The 21,520-nt window shown below is 53.0% G+C and overlaps 2 protein-coding genes across 4 annotated transcripts; one reads left to right on the top strand and one right to left on the bottom strand.

Moving 5' to 3' along the window:
- Positions 1 to 1,293: 1,293 nt before the first annotated feature.
- On the top strand, positions 1,294 to 14,501 carry DBNL (drebrin like). 3 transcript variants are annotated; one of them, XM_084798740.1, is made up of 13 exons: positions 1,295 to 1,453; positions 5,496 to 5,551; positions 7,522 to 7,634; positions 8,214 to 8,288; positions 9,327 to 9,473; positions 10,811 to 10,888; positions 11,086 to 11,237; positions 11,365 to 11,413; positions 11,744 to 11,837; positions 12,101 to 12,196; positions 12,291 to 12,400; positions 13,150 to 13,255; positions 13,761 to 14,501. In XM_084798740.1, the coding sequence occupies exons 1-13, from the start codon at positions 1,371 to 1,373 to the stop codon at positions 13,898 to 13,900; spliced, it is 1,299 nt and encodes a 432-aa protein (XP_084654866.1). In that variant the 5' UTR covers positions 1,295 to 1,370; the 3' UTR covers positions 13,901 to 14,501. The 3 variants fall into 3 exon arrangements, with proteins under 3 accessions (XP_084654867.1, XP_084654866.1, XP_084654865.1); XM_084798739.1 differs by having other exon boundaries at positions 11,362 to 11,413; XM_084798741.1 differs by lacking the exon at positions 12,101 to 12,196 and having other exon boundaries at positions 1,294 to 1,453; positions 11,362 to 11,413.
- Positions 14,502 to 15,243: 742 nt separating this feature from the next.
- On the bottom strand, positions 15,244 to 18,454 carry PGAM2 (phosphoglycerate mutase 2). The gene is made up of 3 exons (XM_084798767.1): positions 17,329 to 18,454; positions 17,053 to 17,233; positions 15,244 to 15,843 (listed from the first exon to the last, which is right to left on the bottom strand). The coding sequence occupies exons 1-3, from the start codon at positions 17,881 to 17,883 to the stop codon at positions 15,677 to 15,679; spliced, it is 903 nt and encodes a 300-aa protein (XP_084654893.1). The 5' UTR covers positions 17,884 to 18,454; the 3' UTR covers positions 15,244 to 15,676.
- Between the last annotated feature and the right edge of the window lie 3,066 nt (positions 18,455 to 21,520).

Genomic DNA, 21,520 nt, shown 5'->3' with positions numbered 1-21,520 from the left:
ATCTTTTTTTTTTTTTTTAATACTTAAAATTTTTAAAAATTTTATTTATACAGTATTCTGCCTGCATGTGTGCCTGTGCACCAGAAGAGGGCACCAGATCTCATTATAGATGGTTGTGAGCCATCTCTCCAGCACACATACCCAGCACCCTCCTCCCCGGTTTGTTTGTTTGTTTGTTTGTTTTTTGAGTGATTGTTTAAGTGTACCATGACCATGTCTGGTGCCAGGAGAGACCAGAAGAGGGCATCAGCTACCTAGGTCTGGAGTTACAGAGGGTTGTGAGCTGCCATATGGATGTTGGGAATTGAATCTGCATTCCCAGGAAGAGCAGCCAGTGCTCTTAATCACCAAACCATCTTTCCAGCACTCAATCCCCGCCACCTCCTTTTTTTTTTTTTTTTTTTGTCTTTGAGAAAGGGTCACTCTTTCTTGGAACTATGTAGCCCACGCTTGCCTCTGCCTCCCCAGTGCTAGAATTAAAGACATGCGCCACTACACGGGGCCTTCCAGCTCCATTCTGGCAACATTTTAAACTTCTTCAGTGTTCTAGTTTCATTTCTCTTGCTGTGATAAAAATACCCTGACTGAAAACAATTTAGAGAAGGGTTTATTTTAGTTTACAATTACAGATTATGGTCTTTCATACGGAAGTTGAGGCAACTAATTTTTGAACTATCCGTCAACTTCTTTATTTTATTCAGATGATCTAGATAATGCCCAGGCCGGCCTAGAGTCCAAGCTTCTGCCTCTGCCTCCTGAGTGCTAGGGTCACAGGCCTGTACCTCCACGCTAGACACCGAAGATTATTATTAGTTTTTTTTCTTATTTGGTTTTTCCAGACAGGGTTTCTATGTAGTCCTGGCTGTCCTGGAACCTGCTGTGTAGACAGGCTAGGCTGAATTTAGAGATCCACTTGCCTCAGCTTCCCGAGTGCTGGGTTAAAGGACAGCACCATCACGCCTGACTATTAGATTACATTTCTGAGGTGCACGTGCAAACATACACAGGTTCAGGAGTACACGTTTAGAGACTTGGGAATCTACGCCTGCGCTCAAGCAAAATACATTAACTAAAAAGAAGGAAAAATAAAAAAAACCAAGAACGAGCGCGGTGCTCGAGGTCACGCCCTGGGGACTGCGGAAGACCACATAAGGCCGGCCCGCCCCCTATCTTAATTCACCAGCATCCACTCCATCGCAGGGCCACCCGCAAACGAGCACCCAAATTCTCTATTTCCGCTTCCGGATTCCTGGGCGCGGCTTCTTTGCGTCAGAGGCGAGGCTTCCGGCCTCCGGGGCGGGGCTTCCGGCCGTCAGTGGAGGCCGGCAGAAAGCTGAAGCCGCTGCCTCTCTGGGACCGTGGGGCGTGCCATGGCGGTGAACCTGAGCCGGAACGGGCCAGCGCTGCAGGAGGCCTACGTGCGTGTGGTCAACGAGAAATCCCCGACCGACTGGTAGGCAGTGAGGCGGGTCCGGAGAGACGCCGGGGCGGGAAGGTGGGGTCGCGGCGTGGCCGTGGAATTACAGGATCACCTACCTGTCCACTTCTCCGCAGCCTAACGAGATGCTACCCCACCCTCGCCACCGCTGTCCCCCAGCGAGTACCCCCCAGGTCTCTTCCCTGCCACCTAGTGGTCGGCCCTGCCCTGGCCGTCCCTTGAAGGTCTCTATCTGGGTGTGCTTGCTGTCCTCCAGGCTCCCTCCATTTCTGGGACTTTGCTGGACAAAGGGGTCCCGCGCAGCTCTCCAACTCCCTAGAAAGCTCTAAACTCCCACGCCCGGGCCTTCTGAACCCTGAGTTCAGGAAGAAGCCTTGAAAATGGTAGAACAGTGGGGTCGAGGTCATGAGCTCAAGGATGTTCAGCCGTCCGGGTCCCTGGTTCTCTGATCACGTTTCTGCATTATAGGAAGAGGACTGAAAACGGGGTACTGTCACCTGTTTGAGAAAAGGCTTTATCTTCTCCCCACCCTAGGGACACTCTATGCTAGGCTCATTGTGTAGGTTTCATCCTGCATTTTTTTTTTTTTAAACCCGAGCTTTACAGTACTGGATCTGAAGTTTCTGGAGTGACGTGCCGAGCCCTTCCCCTCTTCAGCTTTCTGCTGCATGCATACTTGTTTATAGTAATTCTCTTTCACTTTCCTATGTGCTCAAATTGTTTCCATTAGCCAGTTAGCACTTCTGTTGCAGAGAAATCTATTAAGTGTGGCAGGTGAACAAATTCTGGGCAGTACAAGCCGGACCTTGGAGATGGCGCTCTGGTGGGACCACGGCTACCCTGTGGTCAGCACTGAGGGACACCATTACTGAGTCTGCCTGGGTCGAGCCTTCCCTGGGGACTTGCCCCATTGCATGACTCTGACCAACTGTCTCTTCTCTACAGCATCGGTTCCCCTCCTCAATCTCCTGGCCCCTCAGTCTCCTCAGGAACCCACTGTTTGGGGAGTGGTACCCCACAGCCTAGCTAGCAATGCACTTCTTCCATCCTTCAAGTTCGTCATTGAGCTAGCCAGCTTGCTTGCTTTTGAGACAAAGCCTCAATATGTAGCTCTGGCTGGCCTGGAGCTCACTGGCCTTGATCTCATTTGTCTCCAGCTCCCAGGTGCTCACTGAGCCTCTTACTAGAATCATCTGTTCCACTTTGGTCTGGCACTGTCCTGCCTCATGAGCTCATTGTCCCTTCTGAGGGTGCAGAGCCTGCTCTTTGCTCACACAGTAGTCATCTGCCCAGGCAGCCATGCTGCTGCCCAGCTTCCCAGAGCACTGCCGACCGTGCCACTCCAGTTAAACGAGCCTCTGGCCTCCACCCTCACTGTCACAGCCATTTCAGTGGTTACTCAGCAAGACTGTGTGGCAGGCAGGTCCCCACTCGCTAGCTGAGAAAATATCTGGGCCATCTTACTTCCCTGCCCAGAACTGCAGTGGCTTCCTGTTGCACTTTGAATGAAGACCAGACTCTTGCCTTGCCTGACCTGGGTCCTGTTGGCCCTCCTCCTTACCAGTCTGGCCCCACCTGTTGACAGCTCTTGTACGGAAGTCTTTCTCTTCCTCAAAACTGCAAGCTAGTTCCTCATCAGAGCCCGCGGCCTTGCCTCTTCCTTGCATAGAACAGACTTCTACATCGTCTTGGTGGCTTCTTGTCCTTCATGGCTCTGTGCTGGGGTTGTCCTCTCAGAGAGGCCTCCGGAATTCCTGTACGGGGACCACATTGCAAGCCTGGTGCCTTCAGAGGCTGGAAGAGGGTGTGGGGGGGTCCCCTGAAACTAAAGTTACAGTCTCCTTGTCATCTCTCCCACTTTCACTTCCTCGCTGGGAACCCTTATGGATTGTGTGCCTGTGCTGTGTCCTTATCTCTTCCGTACCACGGTGGGGCAGGCCTGTTTCTGTCCCTAGCGCCTAGCTGTTGTGTTTTGGGTGGATGGATTAAGCCGTGTAGAAAAAGGAAGAGATTGTCAAAAAGAAGTGGTCTTCAGTGTGAGCAAACGGTTCGCACGGCGCTGGTCCCGAGGCACTGTAGGCCAGAGCCATAGCTTAGTTTCTCGTGTATAATCTAGCTTCAGCCTCCTCCAGAGAGCGTGGCAGGACCTGTGCGCATCCGGTTCCTGGCAGTACTTTAGCAGCATGGGTTTGTCTCTGCCGTTGGAAGGTGAGCTCCGTGGGTAGGAGCTTTCAGGGACCGTTGATGGCTGTAGTCTGTCAGCAGACACATATCTGCAGAGTGCCTGGGTGCTGCTTTCTTGCTGTACAAAGCCCGGTGCACCATGCTTTTTTCACATTGATTTGAAAGAAGGGTAGAACTCTGTTGAAGGTAAGAAAAAGCCTCTGAATTGGACATTTTATTTTGGGGTGGGGTGTGTGTGTGTGTGTGCGCGCGCGCGCGCGCACGTGTGTACATGTGTAGATGCATTCACAGGTACATACAGGTGTAAGTGTGTGTGGAGGCAAGAGGTAAATGTCAGTCTTTCTCAGTCATTCTCTGCCTTACCTTATTTTTTTTTTAAAGATTTATTTTCTGTGTATGAGTGTTTGCTTACATTTATGTATATGTACCATGTGCATGCCTGGTGCCTATGAAAGCCAAAAGAGGGTGTGGGGTCCCCTGGAACTGACTATGCAGACAGTTGTGAATCACCATGTAATGGGAAACAAACATGGGTCCTTTGCAAGAGCAGAACGGGCTGTTAGCCACTGAGTCATCTCTCCAGTCCTACTTTTGTTTTTAGGAGATAGGGTCTCATTCAACCTGGATCTCACTAATTTGCTAGGCTGGGTGGCCAGGAAGCTCCAAGACCCATCTGTCTGCCTTGCCAGCACTGGGGTTATGAGCGCTGTGCCTGGGTTGTATGTGGGCATAGTTCCTCATGCTTTGCATAGCAAGCACTTGAGCCACCTCCCCAGTCTTGATATTTTATTGTTTTGTTTGAGCCAGAATCTCACCATGTAGTCCAGGCTGGTCTTAAACTTGTCATGGCCGTGCCGTGCCTCCTAGTGCTGGGATTACCAAGCGTGTGGCACTATGCCTAGCTTAAACTGAAAAACATTCTTTTCTTTTCTTTTTTTGAGTCAGGGTTTCTCTGTGTAGCCCTGGCTGTCCTAGAACTCACTGTGTAGACCAGGCTGGCCTCAAACTCACAGAGATCCACCTGCCTCTGCCTCCCAAGTGCTGGGATTAAAGGCATTCGCCACCACGCCTGGCTCCTGAAAAACATCCCTGAATGTGGTTTCAAATAGAACACAGGAGAAAGTGAAGTGAGGTTGGAGGTCCAGTCTTGACACCAAGCAGGAGGGCTTTTCTTTGCTGCCTGCTCCCTCCAGTCCTCTGCTGTTTGTCCCAGCCCCTGCCCTGACAGCCAGGGCTCACCACGGTCAAGAGGAAGGGACTTGTCTCTCCCTGAGAGGCTGAAGGCAAATGTGCCTCCCAAGGCACTGTCCTCGTTGGCTCTGGGCCTTACTCTGGGAGCCTCTGTCCTGGGAAGCAGCATCTCCTGTGTGTTTCGCTGACTCTGGGACATGCCTGCTCACGGTGCTGACGACCTCTTAGAATCTAGCCTGGAGCTTCTGTGAGACAGTGGACAGCGTTGCTGTCACTTGGGTCAGTCCCTGTACCTCGTGCCTGTTGGCCCTGCTGAGGTTGTCAGTGTTGGTGCAAAGTTCCTGCTAATGTCAGGGCTCCATGTTGTGCCCTTCAGGTATGCTTGCCTGTGCAAGACCCCCCTTCCGGGTTGTTCTCCTTCGGTGGCCTTTCTTCTGGTCAGTTGTCTCCCATAGCCCAGACTAAACAGACTCACTGTGCTTCCTCACTGCTGCTAGAGAGCAAAAGTACTGACATTAGCATGTCCGTTGGCTCTCTCTCTTACAGGGAGTCCCCGTAGCTAGCCTCAGAGTAGCCTGTTGAGCAGAGCAGGACACAGTGGAGCCTGTGCCTGCCGTGTAGGTGCAGAGTAGGCACAGAGCCCTGGGTGCTGGTCGCTGAGTCCACTTACGTTTCCTTTCAGGGCTCTGTTTACCTATGAAGGCAACAGCAATGACATCCGTGTGGCTGGCACAGGGGGTGAGTATGAATCTAAACAGGCTCTCAGAACCCAAACCGTATATAGAGTGTTAGACCCAGAGGGGAGAGGTATGACTAGAGCAGGCCGTCGCAGCTGACGGACTGAGGCACACAGGTGTCTCCTTCCTCAGTTCAGCTACAGTGACCCTTCGCCCAATTGAGTTTTCCTGCAGACCTTTTATCAAATCAGCTCCCTTAAGCGTTCCTCCTGATCTAAACGTGGACCAGTATCAACCAGGATGAGGACCAGTGCCATGTCAGCCATGGCACACTGATGCATTCCACAAGTTTGTTGGTGAAAACATTCTCTGGCCGGGCCAGGGCAGTGGTGCTGTCTAAGAATGGGCTGCCTCTGTCCAGGGCACTGCATGTTGAGAATGCCAGCCTTAAAGCTGGTCCAGGTGAAGACCCACATGTGTGTTCTCTGATTCTGGGCAGCCACATGCAAGGGCCTGACCCTCAATAGGGAGAGGCAGTGTGGCTGCAGGTGGCCATGAGGACCTGGCTTTGGTGGTCAGCGTGTCTGCGCAGACATACCAGCTTTTGGCCACCACTGGGGGAAACTGGCAAGTCAGCTGAGCCAAGATGCTTGTGGTATGGGGCACACGTTTCAGCCGAAACCCTGACTTCTTCCGTGCTCAAGGCTGGCATGACTGTCCGTGGGGGCCTTCCTGACACCCTCTACTCACAGCTCCAAGTGAGAGCCTGGAGCGTGCTCCCTGCTCAGGCAAATGAGAGTGTGGCTTTAGTTACTATTGTTGTTAGAACAATCCCTTTTCACTACGAGCTATTCTTGCTGATGCATCCTCTTTCCAGAATTGTCACCAAATGGTCATTTCATATGACACAGTAGGAGCCTGCAAGTTGCAGATATCAGCATTCTGAGCTTTCTGCTGGCACAGAGCAGGACCCTGTTGCCACCAGAATGCCGACTGCCCTGGGTTCTGGGGAGCCCTGGAGCTAGAATGCCTGGCCCAGCTTCTCCTATGACCTGGGAAGTTTAGAGATCACAGTGACAGGAAGAATGGCCTAGGGCAGCTCGTCCTGACCCCAGCTTTGACAGTTGACCTAATTCTTCAGTTTTGCAGTGTTCCCAAAGGTCTGACTCTGGTGGCCCTGGAGTCTGAGTGGACATGTCATTGGTGACAAGGAAACACTAGTAGCCTATTGTCCCAGGCCTTCCTTGGTACAATTGCCATAGAGATCTTCCATTTAGAAATCTGGTAATATGCAGGCATAGTTGGTGCACACCTTTAATCCCAGCACTCAGGAGACAGGGGGAGGCAAATCTCTGAGTTTGAGGCCAGCCTGGTCTACAGAGTGAGCTTCAGGACAGCCAGGGCTATATAGAAAGACCTGTCTCAAAAACAAAAAAGAAGAAGAAAAGGTAAATATAGTAAAAAATAGCAATAAAAATTTTTTTTTCCAAGCCAGGTGAGGTGGTACACACCTTTAATCCCAGGCAGAGGCAGGTGGATCGCTGTGAGTTCAAAGCCAGCCTGGTCTACAAAGTGAGTCCAAGACAGCCAAGGCTACACAGTGAAACCTTGTCTCGAAAAACCAGAAAAAAAAAGAGAAGAAAAAATTTCTAATTCCTTTCTCAGTTTAGAGAAGTGTTGTTTTGTCTTGTTTTGTTTTTAGTCACCTAACATGCTTGTCAGCAGTGCACTTTCTTGGGTCCCACGAGCTCTACTAACTCACCTGAGTGGGGTTGGGACCCAAGAACCTGGTCATTTGTATTCTGTTTATTTATTTGCTTATTTTTGCCGTGCTGAAAATTGAACCAGGACCTGATGCATGCTAGTCAGGTGCTCTACCATTGAGCTGCGTACTCATGCTCAGGAGTTTGATTTTAAACTTGGGTCCCAGAATTGTTCTGAGGTAGGTGAGGTGAGCACTGATGGAGAGGTAGACCAGACACTGGTGGGCAGGGGTGCAGGCTGCCTCTGACCCTCCCTGTGACTCTGCAGAGGGAGGCCTGGAGGAGCTGGTGGAGGAGCTCAACAGTGGGAAGGTGATGTATGCCTTCTGCAGGGTGAAGGATCCCAACTCCGGCCTGCCCAAGTTTGTCCTCATCAACTGGGTATGTGGATCCATCGCCTCTAATCCCATTGGGGAAATCCCTTGTCTGCTTTCCTGCACGCTGTTCACTACGTCAGCAGAACTGGGAGTTGCAAGCAGTGGAATGAGCAGAGTAGACTGACCATTCATTCGCTGTGGACCGAGGAGTAAACAGCTTTGCTGGGAATTCACCCCCCAAGCCCAGAGTGATCCCTGCAGAATGGTGTAGGAGTGATTACAGGGAAATCCTCACTCTGTCCCCTTCTTAGTGATGGTGCTGATGAAGCAGGGGCCTGGGGAGTGTAGGGATAGGAGCGCCAACAGATTAGATCTCCTAGCTGGGAACCAGAAATGCTTGAGCAATGCTCCCACATGGGAAGCCAGCAGCCTTCTTCTCAAAGAACGTCCTGAGCGCCTTGGAAAGTATGAGGACTGATCTCATCTATGTGAGTCACTGGGAGAACGGCTCTGGCTCTGGCTTGGAGTCAGGAAGAGAGAGCATCTCTTAGGAGAGCTAGGGAACTGTGAGCTCCTGGGACATGTGAGCCAGGCAGGGGCTTTGGAGGAGGCCTGGGTCATCCCGTGTGTGCTTGTATTGCAGACAGGCGAGGGTGTGAATGATGTGAGGAAGGGAGCATGCGCCAACCACGTCAGTACCATGGCCAACTTCCTGAAGGTAAGAGCCGAGCCAGGCCCTGCGAGGGTCTCGCAAGATCCAGTACTATAGATTTCGGAGTCCAGGTGGCCTGGAAAGGCACTGGGATCAGGAGCAGCCCCGTGATTAATGTTCTGTCTGGCCAGCGGTATGAGCAGAGCCACCTCAGGCTGCCTGCATGGGGCAAGACCAGCACCACTCCAGCAGTGATGCAGGGGAGGCCCGAGGCCCGGCTTCTGTTTTGTTACGATTGCTCTGTCTGAATGCTGTAGCAGCATCTGGCACTGTGACTCCAGCCTGTAGTCCCAGCACTCAGGAGACTGAGGCAGGCAGATTCTTTGAGTTTGAGGCCAGCTAGGGCTACACAGTGAGACCTTGTCTCATAAAACTAAAAACGAAACAAGCAAACAAAAACCAGAAGAGTTAGGGAGCCACAGCAGGAGTTGGAGGAAGGAACAGGCTGCTGCCGCCCTGCCCCGTGCTGCTGCATCCCTTTCCTGCCCACTAATGCAAATGTCCTTGTCACTCATCCTGCAGCCGTAGTTTTTTCCAATTTCAGAGACATTTCCACCAAAGTTAATTTATAACTCAGTTGTCAGCTGGCTTTTCGCATTCCCGTGGTTCCTGGCAAGGAGACTTGAGACTGGTTTCCAGTTCTGCCAACATGACTTGAGGCATACCTCAGTTCTTCATCTGCTGGGTGCAAGGAGCTTCTAAGCTTTTAAGATTTTTGCAGTGCTGAGATCAAAGATAGCTTCTCACCTGCTAGGCAAGTACTGAGTTTATGTCCTCAGCGAGCTTCCAAGCACAGTAGGTGTATAACAGCAGTTAGCGAGGTCACAGGTCAGCTACTGAGGAAGGGATCAGTGAGTTTTCACTGACTAGATGGAAGGTGCCCGAGTATCTGAGTGTTGAACTGTAGCAGCAACTGTACAACACCCATGGGAGGGGAGACAGGGGCCCTGGTATGTCCTGACACGAGTCTTGTGTGCAGCAGTGGCCTTCACTGTGTGCGCAGGTTCGGCCTGTCCTCTCCTAAGCATGCTGCTTCTGCTTTAGGGCGCCCACGTGACCATCAATGCACGGGCTGAGGAGGATGTGGAGCCTGAGTGCATCATGGAGAAGGTTGCCAAGGCCTCCGGGGCCAATTACAGCTTCCATAGGGAAAGCAGCTGCTTCCAGGATGCGGGGCCTCAGGCCCCAGTGGTGAGTGCTGCCCACCCATTACCTTTCTCATGCCTAAGAGCAGGGACCAGAAATATAGTTCCCAGTGTCTGGGTGACTAATTCTTCCTGCTTGGCATCTTTAGATGCACAACCCCACTGGCTTGGCTGTTGTAGAGCCAGCTGTGGCAAAGGCCCTTCAGCAACTGTCTCCAGCGGTGATGGTCTAGAAGCCCCAAGGGCCACAGGGTCAGCACAACTTAGATGGTCCCTGGGAGTTGCCGTTGTGGAGAACTTCCAGCGGCTTCATTGCAGAGCCTGAAACCACATTGGTTGTGGCTCTGCTATCCTGCGGATCTTGTGGCTGCAAACCACTTAATTGGTTTAGAACTGCCAGGAGTCTAGATAAAAATCCTCTCCTGTGCCCATCAACAAGGACCAGCTGCACCATACACACAAATGTATATATGAACATACCCGGTGTTCTCAGGGTGCCATGTCTTTGCGGGTGGGTTCCCTGGGCTTTTTTGTTTTTCTTTTGGTTTTGTTTTTGTTTTTTTTAAAAAAAGATTTATTTCTTTATTATTATGTATGTAATGTTCTGCCTGCATGTACACCTACACACCTGGAGAGGACCCCACATCTCATTATAAATGGCTGTGAGCCACCATGTGGTTGCTGGGCATTGAACTCAGGACCTTTGGAAAAGCAGAAAAGCAGTCAGTCCTCTTAATCTCTGAGCCATCTCTCCAGCCCTGCCCACCCCCTTTCTTAAGACAGGGTCTCTCTGTGTAGCCTTGGCTGTCCTGGACTTGCTTTGTAGACCAGGCTGTCCTTGAATTCACAGCGATCCATGTGCCTCTGCCTCCCAAGTGCTGGGATTAAAGGCATACACCACACCGGCTGGCTTTTCTTTTGTTTTAAAGATGTATTTTATTTCTGTTTTCTGTGTATGGGTGTTTTGCCTGTATGTCTGTGCACTACATGTGTGCGGTGCCCGTGGAGAACAGAAAAGGGCACCAGATCCTCCGGAACTGGAGTTACCGAGGCTGTTCCATGTGGGTCTGGGAAATGAGCCTTGTCCTGTGCAAGAGCAGCAAGTGCTCTTAGCAGCTGAGCCGTCTTCCAGCCCTTGTTTTGTTTTTTAAGACAGGGTCTTACTCTGTAGTCCAAGTTGTCCTTGAACTCAAGAACCTTCTGCGTCTGCCTCCTGGGTACCCTTAGACTTTTTTCTGAACATCTTGCTGTGTCTCCTTGTGGGTGGTAGGTCAGGTCCCTTGAGCCTACTCTAGAGCTGGCAAATCCCCTTCACCCTGCCCCATTGCATGCCTGACCTTCCACATGGGCTCAGACCTCTAGCATGTACTGTGTCGTCTCTAGGGCTCTGTGTACCAGAAGACCAACGCCATATCTGAGATCAAGAGAGTTGGCAAAGATAGCTTCTGGGCCAAAGCTGAGGTGAGTGCTGCAGTAGTGGGGGAGCACACTGACAGGCCTCCTTTCAGGGCATTCTCTCTTACAGCTAGTTAAACTGAAGGCCCACATGAGTTAAGTCACAGAGCGTGAAGGGCTGTAGTGGGTTGTAGTGTCCCTCCCTGGCTGGGGTTGAGGCCGAGGGGGCCGGCAGCACGTGGCTGAGTGAGCAGCTCCTGCAGAAGGAAGAGGAGAACCGCCGCCTGGAGGAGAAGCGGCGAGCTGAAGAGGAGCGGCAGCGCCTGGAGGAGGAGCGCCGTGAGCGAGAGCTGCAGGAGGCTGCCCGCCGTGAGCAGCGCTACCAGGAGCAGCACACATCAGCTGGACCCGCAAGGTTAGTCCACCTTGTCCTGGGGCAGGTGGTTGTGGCTGTCCCCAAGTGCTCGCCTGTTCTGAGAGGCAGGAACCCTGAGGGGACAGCATGCCAGCCTCAGCTCTAATAATCTCGGCCCTTCCAGCAGGACGTGTGAGCTGGAGCAAGAAGTGGTCTCAAGGAACAGACAGGAATGGGTAAGTTTGAGGCTTCTCTTTGCAGACCTGGGAACTTGCGGGGTTGGATTTGTCTTAGCACTTGGTGAAATCCTTGATCTTGGATTGAAGGCTTAGGCCAGACCTCTGCAGTCAGCCTGAGGTGCGTCTCTGCACGTCAGAGAACAAGTCGGGGAAGAGCCAGGGCGAAGCTTTTGGGCGAGGGCCAGCTGTCAGCTCCTCTGCTTCCTACTCCCTGTTCTCCCCCACCCTCTACCCGCACTTAACACAGCTTTGAGGGCCTGCTTTCTGAGGTAGGAACAGTCAGCAGAGGAGCCTCTGGGTCAAAGCATGCTTCTGTACTTCTCCCAGGAGTCTGCGGGGCAGCAGGCCCGACACCCACGAGACATTTTCAAGCAGAAGGAAAGGGCTATGTCCACCACCTCTGTCTCCAGCTCTCAGCCAGGTGAGACCTCTGGGCCTGGCCACAAAGCAGGGGGAGTTGAGGGGAAGCCTCGAGGCCAGGTGTTCCCCTCTTGTCCTGCATTAGTGACCATCCTACACCTCTGACCCCTCAGGGACATAGAACTCTACTGCCCCCAGATTTACCAGGCAGCCTCAAACCCTGGGAGCCATCTGTACTTTCCTAGCCAGGGCCCTACTTCAGGTACACCTGGGCGTGTCTGCGCTGCCTGAGGCGGGACGTGTGGTATTTGCTGGGTTTTTCAGGCAAGCTGAAGAGCCCCTTCCTGCAGAAGCAGCTCACTCAACCAGAAGCCTCCTACGGCAGGGAGCCCACTCCTCCTGCCCCACAGCCTGGAGCAGGCAAGATCCTGATGACCCAGCCCTGGAAGGGAGTGGTGCCTGAGAGGGACTGTTGTGGGAGGAAGGTCACAGCCTGCTTGTCCCTTTGCTGCAGGTGTCTGTGAGGAGCCCGCTCCGAGCACTCTGCCTTCAGCCCAGACAGAAGAAGAACCCACATATGAAGAACCCCCAGAGCAGGGTGCCCTCTATGAGGAGCCACCAGTGGTGAGTCCCTGATGGAAGTGGGATGGCGGTGGACGTAGGCCTGGGGTTCCTGTGGCATGTTTTAGGGTCCTGGGGCTGGGGTTTTTTACTACTTGTTTTCATTTCATGTGCATGAGCATTTGGCCTGCATATCATGTGTGTGTGGTGCCTGTGGAGGCCACAAGAGAGTATCAGATGCCCTGGACTTGGAGTTGGAGATGTGAGCTGTCATGTGGGTCCTGAGAACCAAACTCATGTCCTCTGCGAGAGCAGCAAGTGTTCTTAACTACTCAACTGTCACTCTGGTCCCTTTCTTGCTTCCAAAAGCTAGGCTCTCACTGTGTGGCCTTCAGCTGGCGAGCCCCTTGACACAGCCGCCTTTGGTGCAGGGTTGCTGCCACGCACAGCCTGGTTTGTCTGTCTTGTGGCATGGATGGTAGAACCCCAGGCCTCGAGCGTGGCAGGCAAGCAGCCTGCCAGTGAGTACCCTCTTACTTGACCTGGAGCTGTGCTGTGTGTGGGCCGGCGCTCCTGTGTGATCGCTGGTAGATGCCCAGAGCTCCTTGCAGTCCTTGGCTGGAGGGATTTGTGTGCTTCTTTGAGCTTCTCTACCTTGGAGATGGGAGCTGCGCTGCAAGTATATCGGGCAGCAATGGCCCCTGGCCCCAAAGGCCCTCCTGCGTTCTGTGGCCTTGCCTCAGCCTCCAGCTTAAGCTGACCTCAGAGGAAGGCTGAGTCACGGGTAAAGCCCTCTTTCTCACTTCTAACAGGTACAGCACCAAGAGGCCGGCTCTGTACACATCGACAGCTACATGCAGGGCCAGGGCCTCAGTGGACAAGGGCTGTGTGCCCGGGCTTTGTATGACTACCAGGCAGGTAAGATCCTCAACCTGACCGTCACAGGTCATGGATCCTAAGACTAGGGAACGAGAGTGTGTACAGCGCCTTCATGGCGGTCAGCTCAGGGGACACCTGAAAGGAGAGATGCGAGGTGGAAAGCCCCTGCAGTGGCAGTGCCCATGGCCTTAAGCTCCAGCCTTGAGCACGAGCCTCTAGTTAGCTGCCCACTGCGCCCTGGTGGGAATCCCAGTAGCCATCCTTATTGCAAACCTGCGGGTCTGATCAGGCAAGGCCTCAGGGAACAGGCTGGGCTTGTGGAGCTACCTTTCACAGGAATGCTCTGGAAGATGCTGTGCCTTGAGAGGTGGCCACTGCAGTTTACAGTCACAAGGGTGCCTTTAGGCTGCGTTACAGTGGGCTGGCTTTGAGGAGGAAGTAAGGAGTTTCTGACCTTTAGAGCAGAAAAGGCAGGGCTCCCTAGGGACAGGGGAGGGGTGCGGCAAGGCCCTGAGATGCCATGCCTCGGCTTCCCTTCCCACAGCTGACGACACAGAGATCTCCTTTGACCCCGAGAACCTAATCACGGGCATCGAGGTGATTGACGAAGGCTGGTGGCGTGGCTACGGGCCTGATGGTCACTTTGGCATGTTTCCTGCCAACTACGTGGAGCTCATAGAGTGAGGCTGAGACCTGTCTTCCTTCTCCACCCAAGTGGCTTCCTTGCTGCTACAGGAGGGGGCCTAAGAGTTAGTGTTTGGCACCCTTCAGGAAGGGAGCGTCAGTGAGGATAAGGCTCGCTTTGCCTTGAGTGCTCCATGACCCCACATGTAGCAGTGTCCCACTGCTCCCCCAAATGCTTACCACAACCTCCAGGCCCTTCTATCCCACATTTGACCCCAGTGGGAATGGCATACTGAGCCAAGCTTAACCTGGGGCCAGCTCTGGGTAATCTCTGTCCAAGGACAGTAGCACTGAGAAGGTGGTCTCAGAGCAGGGACATCTGGGGCCACATTCTGCACTTGCCTTTATTTCTCCGTGTGGCTTCTGAGGGGTGGTAGCTGCAGCTGTCTTGAAAAGCCCTTGGGAATCATGAACTTAAGAGAATTGCTTTTAACGAAATCTTGACCAAAGTCAGAGTAGACCATAACGGTTTGACAGCAGGGAGGCTTTCTTACTAGAGGCTTCCCTACCTCACTTCATTTCTATCCGCCTGTCTGTGCTGTGGGAAGGAGGGATGGGATGACCAAGGTCCCATCTCTGGGAATATGAAAAATCAAAGACATGACATGCATCATGTGGTTCACTCAGTATCTGCTGGCTCAGCCCATCTGTCTGATAAACCTAAGGACTGTGCTGGGGCACAGTTCATCTGCCCCACTTCTGACCAAATACTCCCATGTGGTGGGAGACATTCCAACCTGGGGTCTGGATCTGCACTGTACCAGAGAGAGAGAGAACACAAACACACACATATGTGCTCTCAGACAGACTCTAGCTGTTTAGCCTCTTACAAGAACCACAAGCATGGTGGTGCCTGCCTTGAATCCCAACACTCAGGAGGCCGAGGCAGGTGGATCTCTCCTGAGTTCAAGGCCACAAGGCAACCCTGGTCTTCATAGTTTCTGGACAGCCAGGGTTACATGGAGACTTGGTCTCAAAAGGAGGGATTGATGTTGTATACATGATAACACACAACTGATGTTGGAGCCTTCGTGCATTTTAGTTCTAGAAGAGGCCACTGCTGTGGTTTTTTTAGGAGCCTCTGCAAAGTGGTCCCCTGTCTGCCACAGATGCTGGGTGAACATGCTTGACTCCCAGATTTACCCAATGGTGGCCTGGAGTAGAAGTGCACAAGGAAGCCACTGACCTCAGGCAATGGGCAAACCTACGTCCTCCTCAGCTTCTGGTGACAGCAGCAGGCCATGGAGGACCTATGAGCTTAAGCCGTTGCAAGCCTAGTCCAATAGGCTTGTCCTGGCCTGGAAGTACACTTTTACAATTTAAGAGATCACAGGGAGCTGGGCGGTGGTAGGGGCATGCCTTTAATCTGAGCACTCTAGAGACAGAGGCAGGTGGATCTCTGTGAGTTCATGGCCAGCCTGGGCTATTACACAAAGAAAAAGATCACAGATAGCAGAAAGCCACCCTGAAGGAAGCTGGTCAGGAGTCCCACTTCCTGTTACTCGTGGAAAAGGCCAGGCCACATTGCTTTTTCCCTAATATAGCCAAGTGGCTCTAAAGCTCCAGAGTCACTACAGAGGGGTGTGTGTGGCCTTGCTCTAGTCTCCAGAAGCCAGGGCATGAGTGCTGGGCTCCTGCCTTCATAGATGCTGACCTGGGGATAGATGCAGCCTAGACCCAGGAGTTCCCATGACTAGTGAGTCAAGCCTGGCAGACCACGCCAGCCGTGCTAAACTTGGCACTGTGCAGAAGTAACTTTATTGCCCATGTCCTCCCTCACTTTGCCTTTCCCTGGGCGGCAACAGCTTCCATGGCCTTCCGAACTGTCTCTTCATCTCCCAGGAACCTCATGGGCTTGGTAGGCTTCAGCGCCTGGTCCAGCTCGTACACGATTGGGATTCCAGTGGGCAGATTCAGGTCCATGATGGCCTGGTCTGACATCCCTGGAGCAAACAACAGTGTTCTTAGCCCTTTCCACTCAATTCCTAAGCATGGCCTCTGTGGGCCATGGTACTGGGGTACTGCCACTTAGCCCATCCCTGAAAGCAAGGCCGTAAAAATGTGCTTAAAGGTCAAGGCAGACCTGCCTACAGAAATAGCCCAGCAGCAGGACAAGAACATGCCCCACGAATAGCTGTGACCCGAGTGCTGCCATGCATGCTCTCAGCCTGGCGTGTGAATTGGCCTGGCTGAAGAGAGTTCAGACAAATGTCATTTGGTTTCTGGAGGTTCTAAATTCTGAACGGGAGGAACAGGAAACCTGACCCACTGCCTGCTCCTGCAGCCCCTGCCTGGAATAGCAGCTCAACCTTTGCTGTTGCCAACACCCCACCCTTACCAAACAGGAAGAGCTGGACGTCAGGAGCGCACAGCCCAGGAAGGAGGGGCCAGGGTATCCCCTCATGTGGCACACCTGCCCATTAGTCTTCTGGAGCTGGAGAAACAGCTGCACCCACTCCTTGGGATCCCAGCAAGCTTAAAGGTCATCCAGAATCTAATACAGACTTCTGCTGTCTGTATTAGACCCATTTGGGACGTAGTTGTGACCTCTCTACTGCCAGGGCTTGTCTGTCAGCCCTTGCTCGGGAGTGGGAGCAGCAAAGGAAGCCTAAGGTCCTAAGGAGCTCCTTTAGCTCTGCACTCAGGCTGCCTTTTCTACCCAGAGAAGCTGTGGGGAGGGAGATACTGGCTCAGCCTTGTGCAGTTGAGCAGGCTACTCACTGTAGCACACACCTGAGGGAAAAGAACCTCAAATCCAAGGCCTTGTTACACATAGTGAGACTGTCCTGAGAGAAGAAATGTAGGCAGCACCAAGAGAGACACCAGGAGTTCCATAACAGCTCAAGTGGCTTGTACTTGGGGCTGAAGACACGGAGCTCTAGCCCGTTTTCCCGGTGGATGCCTGAAGCCTACACCACCTATAACCATGGGGGCGGGGTGGCTCAGCTATGCTGTGCACACTGACTGAACTTGCCACCATTGTCGGAGTAGCCCACTGCTTACTGGGAATGGAATAGCATATGAAGGATTTCTCAGCTCTCTTAGCTCAATCTACTTTTGAAACCCTCACAGCTGTAAAATAGCTGTGAGACAAGCCAGGGCTGTCGCCCTCTCTGGTTTCTGTCTCACATCTTCCTCAGGGTGGGCCTCACCTTCTAGATGTTTCACAATGCCTCGAAGGCTGTTTCCATGAGCTGCAATAAGCACTCTCTTGCCAGCCTTAATCTTCGGTGCGATCTCCTCATTCCAGAAGGGCAGGGCCCGGGCAATGGTGTCCTTGAGGCTCTCACAGGTAGGCAGCTCCCCAGGCTTCAAGTTTGCATAACGCCGTTCCTGGGGAGAGGGGCACAAGGACACTTGTGTTTGTCCCCTGGGGTAGCCCTCCCACCCAGGCTCGCACCAGTACATCTTCCCAGCACCTGGCCCACCTTGCTGATGGCAGTGTAGTAGGGGTGCTTCTCATCCATGGGGGGTGGTGGGATGTCGAAGGACCTCCTCCAGATCTTCACCTGTTCCTCCCCGTGCTTTGCTGCGGTCTCAGCCTTATTAAGGCCCGTGAGGCCACCATAGTGCCGTTCATTGAGGCGCCAGGTACGCACCACAGGCAGCCACATTTGGTCCGTAACATCCAGGATGGTCCAAAGGGTGCGGATGGCCCGCTTCAGCACCGACGTGTAGCAGATGTCAAACTCTATCTTGGCCTCTTTGATGGCAAGGGCCCCCCGCTTGGCCTCCTCAGCCCCCTTCTCGCTCAGTTCTGCATCAAACCAGCCACAGAAGCGGTTCTCTTGGTTCCATGCGCTTTCACCGTGGCGAACCATTACCAGGCAGTGGGTGGCCATGGTGGCAGGGGACACAGCCCTAGATGACAGCTGCTTGCTTAGCTCTTTCAGCTTTATAACAGTTTTCCCAGCCCCCACCCCAGCCCTAACTGCCAGTAAGCATTCCAGAAGGGGCTGGTGGAGGCAGGCAACCAGTAGCATGGCTGGGGGTTGGGTATACAGCCCAAGGAGCTAGACTTAAAAATAGCTCTACAAAACCATGGGCTCTGCCTGGGCTCAGATGACAAGTCCATACTCCGCTGGCACCTAGGCCAAACTGGGTGGGGCTGCTGAACTGAACCGGGCTGAAGAGCAGAAGTCAAACCTGAGGGTGTTCTCCAAGTGGGAATGTTCTTCCCTTTTCTGGCCTGGCTGAAACAACTATTCCAGGCCCACTTCTGATATATGTAGATACAGATATGGCTTAACTACGTGATTCAGGCTGCAATCTCCCTGCTTCAGCCTCTTAACACAGTAAGACAAGCTCAAGCCAATCTCGGCAAGGAATCTAAGCCTCGTGTCAAGGTAAAGTGGGTGTAAAGGATAGCCATGCATAAATACATAAAAAAGAGCTGGGCGGTGGTGGCGCACGCCTTTAATCCCAGCACTTGGGAGGCAGAGGCAAGTGGATCTTTGTAAGTTCGAGGCCAGCCTGGTCTACAAAGTTAGTCCAGGACAGCCAAGGCTACACAGAGAAACCATGTCTCGAAAAACCAAACAAACAAACATAAAAAGTGTGTCTGCAGGGGCTGACTATTTTCCACCCAGCAGCCTGTCTCACCGTACATGTCCTGACTGTTGTCCTTCCTGCTCGGATGGAAAGGCATCCTGGGACTTAGAAGCCCAGGGCTCACACAACTCTGAGGGGAGAAGGCATCCCAATGGAAGCACATCCTGAAACATGGGGGCCCAGAAACCACACAGCTCACATAGGAGGCTTCCTCGGGAGCCTCAGCCCTGCTCCATTTCTTCGCTTCTTCTCTTCATTGCTTCTTGGCTTCTTCCAATGAGAGTCACACCACACAGCAAATGTCATTAAAAGAGATTTACTGGGAGGGTCCAGGCTGTGGAGGGACAAGTCGGGGTTGGCTGCCCCTGCTCCCAGGAGCGGACAGCAGGGAATTAAACAAAGGGCAGGGCTTTTCAGGGCAGAGGTGAAAAGAGTGAAGATTGGTGGGTTTTCAAGGAAGATGAGGGTTTGCTAGGTTTTCCTGCTCAGGGATTGGTGGAGTTTTGTCATCCTCCTTTCCCTGCATCAGGCCCATAGGTTAGGTTGGGAAGACCTTCCCAGCCACAGGTGGCTTTGGCTAAGGCACCATCGCTTCTGGAGGAGGCTGGAAAGGTGCTGCCACCTCGGACAGCCTCTGTGGCGGTACCTTTACAACAGCAGCAGGCAGGTGCTGCTGGTTTTGACAGGTGCGGCCATTTTGACAGATCCTGTGGCTGTAAGATCGGGAGCTACAAGCCGGGCGTGGTGGCCCACACCTTTAATCCTAGCACTCGGGAGGCAGAGGCAGGTGGATCGCTATGAGTTCGAGGCCAGCCTGGTCTACAAAGTGAGTCTAGGACAGCTAAGGCTACACAGAAAAATCCTGTCTTGAAAAACCAAAGAAAGAAAGAAAAAGAGCAGGAACTGCGTTGTCTGCCTTAGTGTGCTATGGCACCACTCCCCCTCCCCCGCTCTGCCACCACCCAAGTGGCTTTGCTGTGCTCCAATTAATAGGAAGTTGTTTAGACTGGATGCCCTCCTCCGGCTCCTGAGCACCCATCTCCCTGGCTGGGCCCTCTCCTGCCTTCCACAGGCAGCCAAGCAAGGAGGGCCCTTGGGTAGACAGAGAAGGAGGAAAAGTCATGGCAGAAAGAGCAGGTACAAGGCCGTGGCTTTGGGGAGACTGAAGCCTTGTGGAGCAGGATGGCACCGCACAGCTGAAGCGAGAGCTGAGACACCCACTTGGATTGGGTTCCAGAAAAGAAAAGGACTCTCCTCTCCTCTGGGCTCCCTTGTTGAATCTGAGCTGCCATCCAAGCCACGCTCATTCATCCCTCCGAGCTGAGACCACGTTGGAAAAGAAAATAGGGGTTTCATGGTTTCGTGATACCTGCAAGCCTCCATCTCCGCGGGACAGGACAGCACTGAATTGCAGCTGTTAGTTATCGGGGATGCACATCCCTTCTCAGGGGCACCCAGGGATAGGCCGAGACAGACAATTAGCAGCGTGGCACCTAGAACATCTGCGTTTGAGCTTAGGGGGCACAATCCTACCTCTCCCACCTACAATGAGGATGGGTTAGTGGTTGGGAACCTTCCATATTGCTACCAACCCACACAGAAGGCCCGATGGACCAAGGCTGACCCAAGAACCCTAACAGGCAGAGTTAGAACTTGTGCCGATTTCAGGGCTTGCAGGTGACCCCATCCCTCTGTGATGCTACACTCAGGTCTCATTTCATATCTCTCCTAAGCCAAGTCTGGTCTCTCTGCACTTGGCCACCCTGGATTACCTGGCTGAGACCCTGAAGGTCAAGATGATACCACAGCTGGACAAGCCTGCTGTGACTAGCACCAGGTGCTAGGAAGAAAGGGGTGTGATAGGATAGGGAGGAGAGGAGCGCTGCTTTGAGGGGTGCAGGGAAGAGACGGTTCCCCAGATGATGCTCAGATGGAAGAGCAAAACACAGAGGACTTCACTGTGAGCCCTACAGGGAGGACATACCAGACTGAGGTGCCAGGAAAAACCAGAGATCCCTAGAGGGGCTGGAGAGGTGGCTCCACAGTTGACACTTCCAGAGGACCCAGATCCAATCTCCGGCACCCACGTCAGGCAGCTCCAGGGGCATCTGACAGGGCTCAGTGGCTATCTGCGCTAATGCACATGTCTCCCACACACAATTAAAAATAGTAAACACTTAAGAACCAGGTGCGGTTGTGCACACTTTTAATCCTGGAGCAGGTGAGACAGGGCTGGATGGAGGAGTGACAGAGCCACCAGACTGGGGAGCCACTCACTTTGCTGTGACCCCCTTAGGGTGTTGAGATGTCAGAGGAGCCCCAAGCCCAGATCGTCTTTGATCAAACAGGATTCTGGTACTCAAGTGTGTGGTTCTCCTGATCCCTAGCAGGGCTGTTGGGCACCAGTCCACCAAGGTGGGAGGAGCAGAAGAGGAAGTGGAAGCCCCAACGGAGATCAAACACTCTAGGAACCGCACTAGGAGCTAGTTCAACTTTACTCAGGGAGAACAAAGGCTGTACAGCCCTTGGGGAGTGGGTGTGTGGCTTCCAGGATAGATGCTCATAAGTGGTTGGAGCCAGGCACTTTTAGGATGCTTGTTTTGCATTTAGCAGCACACTCCTATCATGGGAACGGGAACACAGCACCTAATTATCCTGTAGGGGCAGGGAGGGGAGAGTTGGCAGGGGGCTGTGTCAAGGGTCATAGATCAAGTGTGGTTAGGGGCATCTGTGTGTAAAGACACTCTCCAGATGGAGTCAGGCAGAGAGCAGGAGGCCCTGCTGGGGAGAGGGAGTCCTGCACCTCAAAATGGCTATCTGGGAGCCGGGTGTAGTGGCGCACACCTTTAATCCCAGCACTCGGGAGGCAGAGGCAGGTGGATCGCTGTGAGTTCAAGGCCAGCCTGGTCTACAAAGCGAGTCCAGGACAGCCGAGGCTACACAGAGAAACCTGGTCTCGAAAAAAACCAACCAAACAACCAAACAAAAAAAAAAAAAACAGAATGGCTCTCTGGACTGGGAGGACTGCAACCTCAAAAGCAGGGTCCTTCCAACAAAGTGTACGTAGTA

This window comes from Acomys minous, assembly GCF_964271855.1.
Source record: "Acomys minous genome assembly, chromosome: 10".
In the NCBI taxonomy this organism is placed as follows: Eukaryota; Metazoa; Chordata; class Mammalia; order Rodentia; family Muridae; genus Acomys; species Acomys minous.
Note: the sequence above shows the minus strand (reverse complement) of the source record. Positions and strands in the feature narration are given on the sequence as shown.